General features: G+C 42.9%; 1 protein-coding gene across 3 annotated transcripts in view; it reads left to right on the top strand.

Moving 5' to 3' along the window:
• The window catches only part of ESYT3 (extended synaptotagmin 3), a 68,574-nt gene that overhangs the window by 29,119 nt on the left and 19,853 nt on the right, over positions 1-19,602 (top strand). For all 3 annotated transcript variants that reach the window (XM_056535333.1, XM_056535334.1, XM_056535335.1), the window contains exons 4-7: positions 6,594-6,670; positions 12,877-12,946; positions 13,242-13,331; positions 15,443-15,498. In XM_056535333.1, the coding sequence (XP_056391308.1) occupies positions 6,594-6,670; positions 12,877-12,946; positions 13,242-13,331; positions 15,443-15,498 (293 nt within the window). The remainder of the gene's footprint in view (positions 1-6,593; positions 6,671-12,876; positions 12,947-13,241; positions 13,332-15,442; positions 15,499-19,602) is intronic.

Here is a 19,602-nt window from a genome sequence, read left to right as displayed (position 1 = left end):
CGCGTTGCTGCACGTTTTTGAAATATTTGTTCATGGGATTGCCTTTTTATTGGAGACATTGGCCCAGATTTATCAAACTGTGTGAGAGAGAAAAAGTGGAGGGATTTCCCCCCAGCAACCAATCACAGCTCAGCTAACGAGCTGTGATAAAGTGAAAGCTGAGCTGTGATTGGTCGCTGGGGGAAAATCACTTCACATTTTCTCTCACACAGTTTGGTAAATCTGGGCCATTGTTCCCCTTTCTAACTCCCAAGTGTCTCTTAGCCAGGGCTCCACAAATCCTAGGCGCCAGGTTGTGTTTGTCAGCCCTGCATCGGCGTATATGTCTGGAAGCTTATGTATCCCCTTTTAATCTAGCGCTGAGAAGGACACCTAAAAGCCACTAAATGAAAGTGTGGGAGGAGCTACCGCCGGCCCCTTTGAATAGGGGAAAAGATGTCTTAGGGTCGGAGTACCCCTTTAAGTCCCATCGCATCAGGACGTACATTTACGTCCATTGTCTATTAAGGGGTTAAGAGAAATCCTGGCAAATTTGCCAAGTCCTGCTCTTAGCTAACTGTGGAATGATCCAATGCGCAGTCACCACCTACAATAATGGACTGATCCAACACAGCATAATATTATTTCTAGAACATGTAAAATCATCCCCTACTGCTAGACAGCTCCGATGTCCGTCATTTAAAGGGGTACTCTGCTGCTCAGTGTTTGGAACAAACTGTTCCGAACGCTGGAGTCGGCGCCGGGAGCATGTGACGCATGGGACATCATAGCTCCGCCCCCTCAATGCAAGTCTATGGGAGGGGGCGTGACGGCTGTCACGCCCCCTCCCATAGACTTGCATTGAGGGGGCGGGGTGTGACGTCATGAAGGGGCGGGGCTATGACGTCACGTGCTCCCGACTCCGGCTCCATTGTTCGGAACAGTTTGTTCCAAACGCTGAGCAGCAGAGTACCCCTTTAACTGATTAAATCCCATGATCAATAGCGATCACAGCATTTAAAATATTAAAGGGGTTATCCAGGAAAAAACTTTTTTTTATATATCAACTGGCTCCAGAAAGTTAAACAGATTTGTAAATTACTTCTATTAAAAAATCTTAATCCTTTCAGTACTTATGAGCTTCTGAAGTTTAGGTTGTTCTTTTCTGTCTAAGTAATCTCTGATGACACATATCTCGGGAACCGCCCATTTTAGAAGAGGTTTGCTATGGGAATTTGCTTCTAAACTGGGCGTTTCCCGAGAAGTAATTTAGAAATCTGTTTAACTTTCTGGAACCAGTTAATATATATAAAAAAAGTTTTTTCCTGGAATACCCCTTTAAATGCTGGTAATCGCTGGTGTCTAGGGGAGCCATCCCCCTGCTCGCTGTAATTGCAGGGGCCTTACCTCTGCTCCTCGAGCTTCTCTTGCTCTGTGATTGCTGAAGGCTGCCTTCCTTTGGCAGCCCTTAGCAATCGACCGCAGATAGCATAGATCATTGTAATGCAATAGCATCTACTAATGGCTTATAATAGGCCACTAGGGGGGCCAAAAAATGTGCAAAAAAAAAAGGAAAAAATAAATAAATAAATATATATATATATATATAAAAACAAAAGATATTGCAGCACGACTCAAAAAAATATATAGTGGGTGCCAAGCAAACCGGGCCCGATCAAGGCCAACAGATACTAGAACAAAGCAAAAGGTGCAGCACTCCAATTCCGGTAGAAAAAGATTTGTGTATTTATTCACCACATCTCAAAAATACAGCAACGTTTCAGCTCAACATTAGAGCCTTTCTCAAGCTTAGTGACAACTGCTAGGTAGGGGGTTTTTATACCCAATCAAGTGTTTACAATCAACAAATAATTAAAACAATCTAAAGTGTATAATTCATAATCAATACAGTGCAGTGCATTAATAAAGTGCTCATTCAACATATCACAAAGAGTACTATTACAGTACATAAAGTGCTGGATGATTAAAAACGTATACATAGATAAAAATGCTTGAAACTCTAGACTCATAGTTAATAACATAATTAGTAATATGCGAAACATCTGTAGTAAACATGATTATATATTATAATCGCATGGAAGAACTCACCCGCTCTGTATGTCTAATGGCGCTGACGGCTTGTGGTGTTCGGCTGTGCGCATGCGCCAACCTTCTGACGCGGCCGGCTCGTACTGACTCGCCGGACGCATGCGTCAGAAACCAAAACAAACAAGTCATGTGCCGAAGCACATGACTTGTATGTCAGCTGACCCGTTGCCACGGATACCTCCGACGCAACAAGCTGTCGCAGGTGTCCGAAACGGGAGATTTATAATGAGTACATAGAATAACATGTGGTGGATGTGACATTACTGGTATGAGGCATCACTAGTGCGTAATGTTAACAAGTTAGTACTTGAATATAACTAATACTAAATGGTGCATGGTGTAACACCTGTGCAAAGGTACTCAAAATTAAATACATAAACATTCTGTGAACATACATTATAGTGTTATTCTGTGTAGTTATATAAGGATTCAATTGAATCTAGAGTGTATACCATCCATACAAAGGGTCATAAAGGAAGAGGACACCAAGGGATGGTCAGGGATTCTCTGGGTCAAAACTAATAAAAAATGATAAAAATGAAATAAAAAAGTAATAAATAAAGAAGATGTAATAAATGTACGAAAAGAAAAAATGGACAAATAAATATAAATAAAATTAAACACCATCATCAAATAAAAAAAATTTTTTAAGAAAATTAAACAAAATAAAGAACCAAATAATTAAATAGAATACATATTGTGGTCACATGATCTCCAACTGAAGGCAGAGGGACTGGTGTGTGTGTCACTTAACTCCCTGGTTTGTAGGGTACTGGTTGAGCCACCTAGTAAGAAGCCCCACCAACACCACCAGAAGTCTCTCCGGTACAGAGGGAACAAAAGTCCCCTATCTCCAGAGAAACTCCACCTACAGCCAAAACGGGAGTGTGCCCGCTATTCCAGCAGCACCTGCTAGGACACATATAACACACCATCCCTCATGCATACCAACCTGTTCTAGGGTAGACCACCGAGAATCCCTGACCATCCCTTGGTGTCCTCTTCCTTTATGACCCTTTGTATGGATGGTATACACTCTAGATTCAATTGAATCCTTATATAACTACACAGAATAACACTATAATGTATGTTCACAGAATGTTTATGTATTTAATTTTGAGTACCTTTGCACAGGTGTTACACCATGCACCATTTAGTATTAGTTATATTCAAGTACTAACTTGTTAACATTACGCACTAGTGATGCCTCATACCAGTAATGTCACATCCACCACATGTTATTCTATGTACTCATTATAAATCTCCCGTTTCGGACACCTGCGACAGCTTGTTGCGTCGGAGGTATCCGTGGCAACGGGTCAGCTGACATACAAGTCATGTGCTTCGGCACATGACTTGTTTGTTTTGGTTTCTGACGCATGCGTCCGGCGAGTCAGTACGAGCCGGCCGCGTCAGAAGGTTGGCGCATGCGCACAGCCGAACACCACAAGCCGTCAGCGCCATTAGACATACAGAGCGGGTGAGTTCTTCCATGCGATTATAATATATAATCATGTTTACTACAGATGTTTCGCATATTACTAATTATGTTATTAACTATGAGTCTAGAGTTTCAAGCATTTTTATCTATGTATACGTTTTTAATCATCCAGCACTTTATGTACTGTAATAGTACTCTTTGTGATATGTTGAATGAGCACTTTATTAATGCACTGCACTGTATTGATTATGAATTATACACTTTAGATTGTTTTAATTATTTGTTGATTGTAAACACTTGATTGGGTATAAAAAACCCCTACCTAGCAGTTGTCACTAAGCTTGAGAAAGGCTCTAATGTTGAGCTGAAACGTTGCTGTATTTTTGAGATGTGGTGAATAAATACACAAATCTTTTTCTACCGGAATTGGAGTGCTGCACCTTTTGCTTTGTTCTAGTATATATATATATATATATATATATATATATATATATATATATATATATAACCCCCCCCCTAAAAAAAATTTTTTCAATAACTCAGTTTTTCCTATTTTTAAATAAAACTCTAAAAAATACTAGAATAGTTAACATACGGTATTTGGTATTGCTGCATGCATAGTTGTCTGAAGTATTAAAGGGGTATTCCAGGAAAAAAAAATCTTTATTTATTTTTTTTTTTTTTAGATCAACTGGCTCCAGAAAGTTAAACAGATTTGTAAATGACTGCTGTTAAAAAATCTTAATCCTTCCAATAATTATCAGCTGCTGAAGTTGAGTTGTTCTTTTCTGTCTGGCAACAGTGCTCTCTGCTGACATCTCTGCTTGTCTCAGAAACTGCACAGAGTAGACGAGGTTTGCTATGGGGATTTGCTTCTACTCTGGACAGTTCCCGAGACAGGTGTCATGAGAGAGTACTTGGACAGACTCAACTTCAGCAGCTCATAAGTACTGAAAGGATTAATATTTTTTTAATAGAAGTACCGGTAATTTACAAATCTGTTTAACTTTCTGGGGCCAGTTTATATATATATATAAAAAAAAAGTTTTTTTCCTGGATAACCCCTATTACATTTCTGATCCTACACGGTCAACTGCATAAACGCAATAAAAATCTGAGTGCCAAAATTTTGATTATTGGTCACATCACATCCCAGCAAAAAACGAAATAAAATGTAATCAAAAAGTCACATGTATGCAAATGTGGTAAAAACTACAGCTCATGGCGCAAAAAAAAAAAAGTTTAAACACAGCTCTTCAGGTGGAAAAATAAAAAGTTATACGGGTCAGAACATGGCACTGAATAGTTTTTTTAAATTTTTAAATTAAATTTTTTTTTTTTTTTTTTTAACCATTGAACAAAACAGATTATCCAAGTTTGGTATCATTGGAATCACAATGACCAATAGAATAATGATAACACGTAAGTTTTACCGTATTGTGAACTCTGAAAGAATTATTGCCCCACAAAATTAGCGCAATTCCATATTTTTTATTTTATTTTGCCCTACATATAATTTTTTTTCTGGCTTTGTAATACATAATAGGATACAATAAAGTGCGCCAATAAAAAGTACAGTTTGTCCCACGAAAAAATAAGCCATAATACAACTTTATCAGTGAAAAAAAAATAAATGATGGGTCCTAGAAGGTGAGGAAGAAAAAAACGTGAGCCACAAATTAAAAATTCACTACGTTTTACAAGTTCACTAACTGTTAAAAGTAAAAAAAATTAGAGCAGGAAAAAGTGTTAAAAATAGGATGAACATTTTCAAAAATCCCTTTAATTGTGAAAAAAAAAAAAATAACGAAAAAAACATGCCCACATTTCGGAAACTTTGCAAAAATAGGTAAAATTTGGCGTGTGTTAGGAGCACATCATTAAAACTATTTCTTTCAAATCAACTGGTTCCAGAAATAATAGATTACGGTACTTCTGGGTTATCCAGGAAAAAAAAAACATTTTTTTTATATATATATCAACTGGCTCCAGAAAGGTAAACAGATTTGTGAATTACTTCTATTAAAAAAAAATCTTAATCCTTTCAGTACTTATGAGCTGCTGAAGTTGAGTTGTTCTTTTCTGTTTCTCTGCTCTCTGATGACACCTGTCTCGGGAACGGTCCAGAGTCGAAGCAAATCCCCATAGCAAACCTCTTCTACTCTGTGCAGTTCCCGAGACAAGCAGAGATGTCAGCAGAGAGCAGTGTTGTCAGACCGAAAACAACAACTCAACTTCAGCAGCTGATAATTATTGGAAGTGTTAAGATTTTTTTTAACAGAAGTAATTTACAAATCTGTTAAACTTTCTGGAGCCAGTTGATATATAAAAATATTTTTTTTCCTGGAATACCCCTTTAATCCTTCCAGTACTTATCAGCTGCTGTGTGCTCCAGAGGAAGTTGTGTAGTTCTTTCCAGTGCTCTATGCTGACACCTCTGTCTGTGTCAGGAACTGTCCAGAGCAGGAGAGGTTTGCTATGGGAATTTTCTCCTACTCTGGACAGTTCCTGACCTGGACAGAGGTGGCAGCAGAGAACACTGTGGTCAGACTGGAAAGAACTACACAACTTCCTCTGGAGCATACAGCAGCTTATAAATACTGGAAGGATTAAGATTTTTTTTTTAATAGAAGTAATTGACAAATCTGTATAACTTTCTGGAACCAGTTGATTTGTAATTGATTTGTAAAAAAAATAATAAAAAAAAAAAAATAATAATAATTCCACCGGAGTACCCCTTTAAATAGAGTGAAACTAATTTCCCCAATGTTTTTTTCTTCAAAATTTACACGGAACGCCAATAGTTCATGGGTCATTCTGTTATGTTGTATCACTGTGTCATAGTATATTAGTGTTTCCCCACCAGGGTGCCTCCAGCTGTTGCAAAACTACAACTCCCAGCATGCCCGGACAGCCGTTGGCTGTCCGGGCATGCTGGAAGTTGTAGTTTTGCAACAACTGGAGGCACCCTGGTGGGGAAACACTGCATTATATGAATAAAACACATTGTTTGGTTTTGCTACATTGTATCATTACTTTGTCTCATTGTGTATTTCCTGATCAGTCTCCGATGATCAACGGGGTGAAGGCCTACATCAAGAAGGTGGACAAGAGGGAGGTCATCCTGGACTTACAGCTCTGGTGAGTACGAGTCCCGAGGGAAGGGGCGGAGCCTTGTCCTCCATTTTTATAATAGACTTGGGCTTTCAATTTTTCACCATTTTCAAGACCTCTGCTTGCTGCCAGTGAATGAGGTAGTTTATTGTTTGTAACCAAAGTTTGAAAAAATTTGTTCTGAACCTACACCGTGTTCACAGCTGAGGGTTTGTCACAATCTATCAGTGCAGGTCAAATGTTACAAACCCTCAGCCGTGAAAAGTATCAGATCCCATGGGTTTTTAGTGATTTCATCTGGATGAAAACAATTAAAGGAGTACTCTGCCGAAAAACATCTTATTCCCTAAAGGATAAGGGATAAGATGTCTAATCGCGGGAGTCCCGCCACTGGGGACCCCCGCGATCTCCGCTGCGGCACCCCAGTCATCCGGTTCACGCAGCGAACTCCGTTCAGTGCCGGATGACTGGCGACTACAGCCGCCACGCCGCCTCCATTCATGTCACGTACTAGCCGTCACGCCCCCCTCCCATAGACATAAATGGAGGGGGCGTGGCATGATGTCACAAACACAGCAGCTCCAAGCAGCCGCTGCCGCTGTCTCCGCCTCCTTACTCAGGCTACACTAGCTGCTCAGGAATATGTGACGATTGCAGATGATTTCCTGATTATTCGTCGTCCTTACATGGGTTATAGTTGGGGCTATGTAACTACACTGGTTACTCTGAAACAGACAACGGTGTAACTCCGCCCACCTGACAGTCATGTGACGCTATAGTGTAGCTCTTACTGCTCATCATCTAAGCTTCCGCAATACACAGCACTGCAGCTCTGGAGGTGACTGGAGTATAAGACATGATATAACAGCAGAATAGTGAATGCAGCTGTGGAGGATAAGACATAATGTAACAACAGAATAGTGAGTGCAGCTCTAGAGGTGACTGGAGGATACGACATGATGCAACAGTAGAATAGGGAGTACATCAGAATAGTGAGTGCAGCTGTGCAGGTGACTAGAGGGTAAGACATGATGTATCAGCAGAATAGTGAGTGCAGCTCTGGAGGTGACCTGAGTATAAGATGTGATGTAACAGCAGAATAGTGAGTGCAGCTCTGGAGGTGACTGGAGGACAAGACATGATATAACTGCAGAATAGTGAGTGCAGCTCCGGAGGTGACCTGAGTATAAGATGTGATGTAACAGCAGAATAGTGAGTGCAGCTCTGGAGGATAAGACGTGATGTAACAGCAGAATAGTGAGTGCAGCTCTGGAGGATAAGACGTGATGTAACAGCAGAATAGTGAGTGCAGCTCTGGAGGATAAGACGTGATGTAACAGCAGAATAGTGAGTGCAGCTCTGGAGGTGACTAGAGGATAAGACGTGATGTAACAGCAGAATAGTGAGTGCAGCTCTGGAGGTGACTGAAGTATAAGACATGATGTAACAGCAGAATAGTGAGTGCAGCTCTGGAGGTGACGTAACAGCAGAATAGTGAGTGCAGCTCTGGAGGTGACTAGAGGATAAGACGTGATGTAACAGCAGAATAGGGAGTGCAGCTCTGGAGGATAAGACATGATATAACAGCAGAATAGTGAGTGCAGCTGTGGAGAATAAGACATGATGTAAGTCAGGATCGGTACAGGCTCAGTAATAATGCCATGTTCCAACATATGTTTAGATTTAGGCTCAAATTCTCCATCTAAATCCTATCTCCATTTCGCTTCTAATGTTTGACGTTTCCTCACGTTCCGGGCCGGGAGCGCAGATCGGTGCAGCTGTATAAATATACACGCCCGTGTAATATTCCCTGCACATTGGACTCATGAAATCCATAGAAAACTAGTAAAATCTGGAAATAGTTAACGTGGAAAGAGTTCTTAAAGGGACAGTGCCACAACTCGTGTCTTTGGTCATTGCTTTTCTCGGCCCTCGTAGTCCTAGATTTGGGAGGTAAATGAGCCGTGAATCTTTTTACTGCGGTTGGACCACAGGGCGGGAGGGGTGACATTTCTTAAAGGGACCATGTTTGGTACACTGAGCAGTGAGCCCTGTTCACACACAAAAGCCTCCAATTTTGTGCTTAAAACATTTGCCCCTCCCCTCTGTCAGCACTTTAAGCCAATCAGAAGAGCTAGTACAGGTCATGTGACCAACTTTCCTGCAGCCCCGACTCCTAAGAACTGATAAAAGTCATCATGGATCTCACTTTGTTTGGCTTTCTGATTGGACCTTTAGCTGATTGTAAGAAGCCACAGTCCCGTCCCCTCCTTTTGCAGTTCTAAGATGTCACCCTAAAATAAAGTGAGAGGTCCCCTTTACAGTGGGGATCAAAAGTTTGGGCACCCCAGGTAAAAATGTGTATTAATGTGCATAAAGAAGCCAAGGAAAGATGGAAAAATCTCCAAAAGGCATCAAATTACAGATTAGACATTCTTATAATATGTCAACAAAAGTTACATTTTATTTCCATCATTTACACTTTCAAAATAACAGAAGACCAAAAAAATGGCGTCTGCAAAAGTTTGGGCACCCTGCAGAGTTAATATCTTGTACTGCCCCCTTTGGGAAGTATCACAGCTTGTAAACACTTTTTGTAGCCAGCCAAGAGTCTTTCAATTCTTGTTTGAGGGATCTTTGCCCATTCTTCCTTACAAAAGTCTTCCAGTTCTTTGAGATTTCTGGGCTGTCTGTCACGCACTGCTCTTTTAAGGTCTATCCATAGATTTTCAATTATGTTGAGGTCAGGTGATTGTGAAGACCACGGCAAAACCTTCAGTTTACGCCTCTTGATGTAATCCCCCGTGGATTTCGAGGTGTGTTTAGGATCATTATCCATTTGTAGAAGCCATCCTCTCTTTAACTTCAGCTTTTTCACAGATTGCATCAAGTTAGCATCAAAAATTTGCTGGAATTTTATTGAATCCATTTTTCCTTCTACTCGTGAGATGTTCCCTGTGCCACTGGCTGCAATACAACCCCAAAGCATGATTGATCCACCCCCATGCTTAACAGTTGGACAGAGGTTCTTTTCATTAAATTCTGTTCCCCTTCTTCTCCAAACGTACCTTTGCTCATTCCGGCCAAAAAGTTCAATTTTAACCTCATCGGTCCACAGAACTTGTTTCCAAAATGCATCAGGCTTGTCTATATGTTCATTTGCAAAGTTCAAACGCAGATTTTTGTGGTGAGGACGTAGAAGAGGTTTTTTTCTGATGACTCTTCCATGAAGACCATATTTGTACAAGTATCTCTTTATAGTGGAATAGTGGACCACAACTCCAGTGTCTGCCAGATCTTTCTGGAGGGATTGTGCAGTCAAACGTGAGTTTTGAATTGTTTTTCTCACAATCCTCCGAGCTGTTCCGTCTGATATTTTTCTTGGTCTTCCAGATCTTGCTTTAACTTCCACTATTCCTGATGACTGCAATTTCTTAATTACATTCTGAACAGAGGATATTGACATCTGAAAACATTTTGCTATCTTCTTATAGCCTCATCCAGCTTTGTGAGCGTCAACTATTTTCAGTTTCAGATTTCTAGACAACTGCTTAGAAGAACCCATGGTGCTGATTGTTGGGGCAAGGTCAGATGAGTCTGGGCATTTAAAACCTTTGAGATTGACATCACCTGGTCTTCCCAGATGATGATTGGGAACAATCCATGACACTGACAGGTCTCAGCTTTGCAAAGGGGGCAGTGCATGCTATAAATTCTGCAGGGTGCCCAAACTTTTGCAGACGCCATTTTTTTGTTTTCTGTTATTTTGAAAGTGTAAATGATGGAAATAAAATGTAACTTTTGTTGACATATTATAAGAATGTCTAATCTGTAATTTGATGCCTTTTGGTGATCATAATGCACAGATCCCAAGACACATGACGATATGTAATGATAATAATGTGGGGGAGGCATATTATATCCCAGAGGACACCTGCTGCCCCCGGGGGACAGAATTATTCATGAGGCAAAACAATGGCAGCGCTTAACAGCACCTCATCCCTTCAGATGTAACATCCTGTAGAACAGTGGTCTTCAACCTGCGGTCCTCCAGATGTTGCAAAACTACAATTCCCAGCATGCCCGGACAGCCGTTGGCTGTCCAGGCATGCTGGGAGTTGTAGTTTTGCAATATCTGGAGGTCTGCAGGTTGAAGACCACTGCTGTAGAGCATCCTGTGAGATATTATCATATTACAGGTTATATAGCAATATATTCTCCATAAACGGCAATGTCGCTGTGATCCTGAGTTATATCCTGTATTATACTCCAGAGCTGTACTCACTATTCTGCTGGTGGGTCACTGTGTACATACATTACATTACTTATCCTGTACTGATCCTGAGTTATATCCTGTATTATACCCCAGAGCTGTACTCACTATTCTGCTGGTGAGGTCACTGTGTGTATACATTACATTACTTATCCTGTACTGATCCTGAGTTATATCCTGTATTATACCCCAGAGCTGTACTCACTATTCTGCTGGTGAGATCACTGTGTACATACATTACATTACTTATCCTGTACTGATCCTGAGTTATATCCTGTATTATACTTCAGAGCTGTACTCACTATTCTGCTGGTGAGGTCACTGTGTACATACATTACATTACTTATCCTGTACTGATCCTGAGTTATATCCTGTATTATACTCCAGAGCTTTACTCACTATTCTGCTGGTGAGGTCACTGTGTACATACATTACATTACTTATCCTGTACTGATCCTGAGTTATATCCTGTATTATACTTCAGAGCTGTACTCACTATTCTGCTGGTGAGATCACTGTGTACATACATTACATTACTTATCCTGTACTGATCCTGAGTTATATCCTGTATTATACTTCAGAGCTGTACTCACTATTCTGCTGGTGAGGTCACTGTGTACATACATTACATTACTTATCCTGTACTGATCCTGAGTTATATCCTGTATTATACTCCAGAGCTTTACTCACTATTCTGCTGGTGAGGTCACTGTGTACATACATTACATTACTTATCCTGTACTGATCCTGAGTTATATCCTGTATTATACTCCAGAGCTGCACTCACTATTCTGCTGGTGAGGTCACTGTGTACATACATTACATTACTTATCCTGTACTGATCCTGAGTTATATCCTGTATTATACTCCAGAGCTGCACTCACTATTCTGCTGGTGAGGTCACTGTGTACATACATAACATTACTGATCCTGTACTGATCCTGCGTTATATCCTGTATTATACCCCAGAGCTGTATTCACTATTCTGCTGGTGAGATCACTGTGTATATACGTTACATTACTTATCCTGTACTGATCCTGAGTTATATCCTGTATTATACTCCAGAGCTGTACTCACTATTCTGCTGGTGAGATCACTGTATACATACATTACATTACTTATCCTGTACTGATCCTGAGTTATATCCTGTATTATACTCCAGAGCTGTACTCACTATTCTGCTGGTGAGATCGCTGTGTACATACATTACATTACTTATCCTGTACTGATCCTGAGTTATATCCTGTATTATACTCCAGAGCTGCGCTCACTATTCTGCTGGTGGGGTCACTGTGTATATACATTACATTACTTATCCTGTACTGATCCTGAGTTATATCCTGTATTATACTCCAGAGCTGTACTCACTATTCTGCTGGCGAGGTCACTGTGTACATACATTACATTACTTATCCTGTACTGATCCTGAGTTATATCCTGTATTATACTCCAGAGCTGTACTCTCTATTCTGCTGGTGAGGTCACTGTGTACATACATTACATTACTTATCCTGTACTGATCCTGAGTTATATCCTGTATTATACTCCAGAGCTGTACTCACTATTCTGCTGGTGAGGTCACTGTGTACATACATTACATTACATTACTTATCCTGTACTGATCCTGAGTTATATCCTGTATTATACCCCAGAGCTGTACTCACTATTCTGCTGGTGGGGTCACTGTGTACATACATTACTGATCCTGTATAGATCTTACTTCTCAGAATACAGATCTCTAGTGCAGACACTGAAGGATCAGGGAATTCTGGGATATTTCCGCTCTGGCTACAAAATTGTGACTCTAAACTGGAGAAGTATAAAGCTTTTTCCCTTTTGTGCCTATTGTGGTTTTCTAGGACGTGCATGCTGGGGGTTGTTGTCCAGCTGATTGGCCATAGTGGTCCGCACATGGGGTTAATCAGAGGACCCTCTAACTGATTCCTCATTTTTTTTCAGCTACATTGGAGACTGTGAGATCAACGTGGAGGTGAAGAAGTTGTGTAAAGCCGGAGTAAAGGGCATACAGGTGAGAAGGGGGTGGCAGGATGGTTAAGGGGGGCCCCAGATTGTATTATTGTTACGAATCTAAGGATACAAGCTGCACCAGAGGGGGGGGGATATATTGGGTGTATGTTGTTATTTTGGGGATCGGTTACAATGTTACAGAAACTTAAGAATACAATTAAGTCTATAAAACGCAACACAATTAAATGGTAACCCCTCCCCTCCATACTCTACATTTGGTGGTGGGGGGAGATCTAGACCATTATTTATCCCCAGTGCAGCCCCCTCACTGAATGTGGATGTCTTCTTCTGTCCAGGTACACGGGACGCTGCGGGTGATCCTGGGGCCTCTTCTCCCAGATGTGCCCTTTGTTGGAGCTGTCACCATGTTCTTCATTCACAAGCCGGTAAGATGGGGATAGCAATGCTTCATCTGTAGAAGGGAACTTGAGGATGGGGAAGAGGAGCATGATGACGTGGCGGGAGCTGGGTCATGATGTGGCAGGAGCTGGGTTATGATGTGGCAGGAGCTGGGTCATGATGTGGCAGGAGCTGGGTCATGATAATGTGGGGGAAGAAGGTCACGATGACATGAGGGAATGGGGTAATGATGACGTGGGGGAGCAGGATTATGATGATGTGGGGGTTGCAGGGTTACGATGTCAGGGAGGCAGGGTTATGATGACGTCAGGGAGGCAGGGTTATGATGACGTCAGGGAGGCAGGGTTATGATGATGTCAGGGAGGCATGGTTATGATAATGTGGGAGGAGCGAGGTCATGACTACATGGTAGAGCGTGGTCATGATGATGTGAAGGAAGCGGGGCCATAATGATGGGCAGGAGCAGGGCCATGATGGGAGGAGTGGGATTATGATAATGTGAAGGGAGTGGGGTCATGATGACATGACTGGAGAAGGGTCATAATGATTTGGCGGAAGCAGGGTCATGGTGAGGGAATCAGAATCACAAAAACTTGGCGAGAGCTGGGTAATAATGACGTGGAAGCGGGGTCAAGATAAAAGGGAGTGGTTTTATGACGCGGTGGGAGTAGGGTTATAATGGGGGGAAAGGGGTCATAATAACGTGGCAAGAGCAGGGTCATGATGGTCATGACTTGGTGGGAGTGATGGGGGAGCGAGATCATGATGGGGGTACAGAATCATGAGGACATAGCAGGAGCGGGTCATGATGGGGGAGCAGAATCATGATGACATGGCAGGAGTGGGGTCATGATGGGGGGAGCAGAGTCATGATGATGTGGCTGGAGCGGGGTCATGATGGGGGAGCAGAATCATGATGACGTGGCAGAAGTGGGGTCATGATGGGGGGAGCAGAGTCATGATGATGTGGCTGGAGCGGGGTCATGATGGGGGAGCAGAGTCATGATGACGTGGCTGGAGCGGGGTCATGATGGGGGAGCAGAATCATGATGACGTGGCAGGAGTGGGGTCATGATGGGGGGAGCAGAATCATGCTGACGTGGCAGGAGGGGGTCATGATGGGGGGAGCAGAATCATGCTGACGTGGCAGGAGGGGGTCATGATGGGGGAGCAGAATCATGATGACCTGGCAGGAGTGGGTCATGATGGGGGAGCAGAATCATGCTGACATGGCAGGAGGGGGTCATGATGGGGGAGCAGAATCATGATGACGTGGCAGGAGTGGGGTCATGATGGGGGAGCAGAATCTTGATGACGTGGCAGGAGTGGGGTCATGATGGGGGAGCAGAATCATTATGACGTGGCAGGAGTGGGGTCATGATGGGGGGAGCAGAATCATGCTGACGTGGCAGGAGTGGGGTCATGATGGGGGGACCAGAATCATGCTGACGTGGCAGGAGTGGGGTCATGATGGGGGGACCAGAATCATGCTGACGTGGCAGGAGTGGGGTCATGATGGGGGGAGCAGAATCATGCTGACGTGGCAGGAGTGGGGTCATGATGGGGGGAGCAGAATCATGCTGACGTGGCAGGAGGGGGTCATGATGGGGGGAGCAGAATCATGCTGACGTGGCAGGAGGGGGTCATGATGGGGTAGCAGAATCATGATGACGTGGCAGAAGCGGGGTCATAATAATACGTGAGGACAGCTAACATAAAGTAGATGGGCAGTTCTAATGTAAAATATCTGCCAATGTGATTTGGTGCAGGAGTTACCAGATGTGTAACAATTGTTGTGTACAGTCGGCCATGTCCAGGTGAATGCAGTGACCCCCGGGGGTGGCTTTTATGAACTGGACTCATACTGCAGTGTCTGATGCCTTTATCATACATGACAATATTGTGTCGGCTTGTGAGGCCGCAGACTGGCACTGAGCGCCATCATTACACCCCATGTTATACCTGTGGGAACTTATAGCACCAAATTCTCAAACCTTCAGTAAATCTTGCACAATTGTTGCACCCCGGCGGCCATGTTTGACACCGTCACATTACAGTTTGTACTTTATATGTTGCAACGGCTCCACGAAACCTGCAATGTTACAAAATAAAAAAATTGGCTTCTTCTTCTTGGCAGCACCTGGAAATTAACTGGACCGGTTTAACCAACATCCTGGAGATCCCGGGGGTCAGGTGACTGCGCATTATTACATTATAATTCTCCATTTTGTTACAATGTATCAGTTTCTTTCTGCATCTCCTTACATGAGGCACCACACACCTCTCCTGTATGGGGGGGGGGGGGGGTATTGACCGCTCCATCCCCCCAGACCACAGCTCGGGGCCGGCAGGTCTTGTCCTGCGCCCGGGGAGGGGGGGGAGCGCGTCCTGCACCGACCTGTCTGTAACCGCACGACCGGAATTTCCAGTTTGCTGTATGCAATTTGCAATATGTCTTTGAAGAAAACGAGAATAACAGTTGGGATGTTGTTATTGTGGGGAGTGAACAAGGCAACAGAATTTATAGGAAGACACGGGCAGCGTTACAATGTGTCAGTAGATTTACGTAGACACGACAGGCAATGTTACATTGTGTCAGTAGATAATACACAGGAGTATCAGGAGGCGTTACATTGTGTCAGTAGATAATACACAGGAGTATCAGGAGGCGTTACATTGTGTCAGTAGATAATACACAGGAGTATCAGGAGGCGTTATAGTGTGTCAGTAGATAATACACAGGAGTATCAGGAGGCGTTAGATTGTGTCAGTAGATAATACACAGGAGTATCAGGAGGCGTTACATTGTGTCAGTAGATAATACACAGGAGTATCAGGAGGCGTTAGATTGTGTCAGTAGATAATACACAGGAGTATCAGGAGGCGTTACATTGTGTCAGTAGATAATACACAGGAGTATCAGGAGGCGTTATAGTGTGTCAGTAGATAATACACAGGAGTATCAGGAGGCGTTAGATTGTGTCAGTAGATAATACACAGGAGTATCAGGAGGCGTTACAGTGTGTCAGTAGATAATACACAGGAGTATCAGGAGGCGTTACATTGTGTCAGTAGATAATACACAGGAGTATCAGGAGGCGTTAGATTGTGTCAGTAGATAATACACAGGAGTATCAGGAGGCGTTGCAGTGTGTCAGTAGATAATACACAGGAGTATCAGGAGGCGTTACAGTGTGTCAGTAGATAATACACAGGAGTATCAGGAGGCGTTACAGTGTGTCAGTAGATAATACACAGGAGTATCAGGAGGTGTTACATTGTGTCAGTAGATAATACACAGGAATATCAGGAGGCGTTACAGTGTATCAGTAGGTAATACACAGGAGTATCATGAGGCGTTACAGTGTATCAGTAGATAATACACAGGAGTATCAGGAGGCGTTACATTGTGTCAGTAGGTAATACACAGGAGTATCAGGAGGCGTTACAGTGTGTCAGTAGATAATACACAGGAGTATCAGGAGGCGTTACAGTGTGTCAGTAGATAATACACAGGAGTATCAGGAGGCGTTACAGTGTGTCAGTAGATAATACACAGGAGTATCAGGAGGCCTTTTTAGTGTGTCAGTAGATAATACACAGGAGTATCAGGAGGCGTTACAGTGTATCAGTAGATTATACACAGGAGTATCAGGAGGCGTTACATTGTGTCAGTAGATAATACACAGGAGTATCAGGAGGCGTTATAGTGTGTCAGTAGATTATACACAGGAGTATCAGGAGGCGTTACAGTGTGTCAGTAGATAATACACAGGAGTATCAGGAGGCGTTACAGTGTGTCAGTAGATAATACACAGGAGTATCAGGAGGCGTTACAGTTTGTCTGTAGATAATACACAGGAGTATCAGGAGGCGTTACAGTGTGTCAGTAGATTATACACAGGAGTATCAGGAGGCGTTACAGTGTGTCAGTAGATAATACACAGGAATATCAGGAGGCGTTACAGTGTGTCAGTAGATTATACACAGGAGTATCAGGAGGCGTTACAGTGTGTCAGTAGATAATACACAGGAATTACAGGAGGCGTTTCAGTGTGTCAGTAGATAATACACAGGAGGCCCAGACATCGTTACTTTGTGTCAGTACATCAAAGTTTGCCAACCATGGTGCCTCCAGCTGTTGCAAAACTACAACTCCCAGCATGCCCGGACAGCCTTTGGCTGTCCGGGCATGTTGGGATTCGTAGTTTTGCAACAGCTGGAGGCACCCTGGTTAGGAGACACTGCAGTAGATAATACACAGAAGTTTGAGCACTAGTGTATTACTAGATCAGCAGCGTTGCATTGTGTCAGTAGATAATACACAGAAGCATCAGGCAGGGTTACTTTGTGTCTGTAGATACACAGGGGTTACATGCAGCGTTACAGTGTGCCAGTACAGGATTCATAGGATCAGGCCTCACTTAGTTGCTGGTGTTGGCGACATTTATAAGTGGGAGACAATGGCTGAGATCTGGTGACTGCGGGTGCGGCCTCTCAGGGAGGTGTGAAACCTTCTTCTTATTGTGACTCACCTGAATGTTCTGGGACGGGAGCCCGGGGGCGGCACAGTTGGCAGCACCTTGCGATTTGTATGCGGTGATAGAATAATGCAGTGTGGATGGATGGATGAGAAACATACCGCACTATTCATTGTACAGTCCTCTCACTGCCCCCTAGAGGTCAGATTAACAAGAATCAACTCCTGGAGCCTTTACTACATGGAGAAATCTCATCCTTCACTGTACAAACAAATATATTCTGCTCCAGCAGTGATATCTGATGCGTCTCTTATTACAATCCAGCACTGATATAACCCCAGATATCAGCCGCTCCCCTATTACACTCCAGCAGTGATACAGTGGGGCAAAAAAGTATTTAGTCAGTCACCAATTGTCGAAGTTCTCCCACTTATAAAGATGAGAGGCTGTAATTTCCATCATAGGTTATAACCTCAACTATGAGAGACAGAATGAGAAAAATATCCATAAATCACATTATCTGATTTATAAAGAATTTATTTGTAAATTATGGTGGAAAAGAAATAAAGATTTCTGGCTCTCACAGACTTGTAACTTCTTCTGTAAGAGTCTCCTCTGTCCTCCACTCATTACCTGTATTAATGGCTCCTGTTTGAACTTGTTATCAGTATAAAAAAAACACCTGTCCACAACCTCAAACAGTCACACTCCAAACTCCATTATGGCCAAGACCAAAGAGCTGTCGAAGGACACCAGAAACAAAATTGTAGACCTGCACCAGGCTGGAAAGACTGAATCTGCAATAGGCAAGCAGCTTGGTGTGAAGAAATCAACTGTGGGAGCAATTATTAGAAAATGGAAGACATACAAGACCAATGATAATCTCCCTCGATCTGGGGCTCCACGCAAGATCTCACCCCGTGGTGTCAAAATGATCACAAGAACGGTGAGAAAAAATCCCAGAACCACCCGAGGGACCTAGTGAATGACCTACAGAGAGCTGGGACCAAAGTAACAAAGGCTACCATCAGTAACACACTATGCCACCAGGGACTCATATCATGCAGTGCCAGACGTGTCCTTTCTTAAGCCAGTACATGTCCGGGCCCGTCTGAAGTTTGCTAGAGAGCATTTGGATGATCCAGAAGAGGATTGGGATAATGTCATATGGTCAGATCAAACCAAAGTAGAACATTTTGGTAAAAACTCAACTCGTCGTGTTTGGAGGAGAAAGAATGCTGAGTTGCATCCAAAGAACACCATACCTACTGTGACAAAGCATGGGGGTGGAAACATCATGCTTTGGGGCTGTATTTCTGCTAAGGGACCAGGATGACTGATCCATGTAAAGGAAAAAATGAATGGGCCATGTATCGTGAAATTCTCCTTCCATCAGCAAGGGCATTGAAGATGAAACGTGGCTGGGTCTTTCAGCATGAAAATGATCCCAAACACACCGTCCGGGCAATGAAGGAGTGGCTTCGTAAGAAGCATTTCAAGGTCCTGGAGTGGCCTAGCCAGTCTCCAGATCTCAACCCCATAGAAAACCTTTGGAGGGAGTTGAAAGTCCATGTTGCCCAGCGACAGCCCAAAACATCACTGCTCTAGAGGAGATCTGCATGGAGGAACAGGCCAAAATACCAGCAACAGTGTGTGAGAACCTTGTGAAGACAGAAAACATGTGACCTCTGTCATTGCCAACAAAGGGGATATAACAGAGTATTGAGATGAACTTTTGTTATTGACCAAATCAGACAAAGGGATTTACAAATCAGACAATGTGATTTTATGGATATTTTTTCTCATTCTGTCTCTC

The sequence above is a fragment of the Hyla sarda genome, chromosome 8 (genome assembly GCF_029499605.1).
Source record: "Hyla sarda isolate aHylSar1 chromosome 8, aHylSar1.hap1, whole genome shotgun sequence".
NCBI classification, from domain to species: Eukaryota; Metazoa; Chordata; class Amphibia; order Anura; family Hylidae; genus Hyla; species Hyla sarda.
This window is presented reverse-complemented; position numbering and strand designations above follow the sequence as displayed.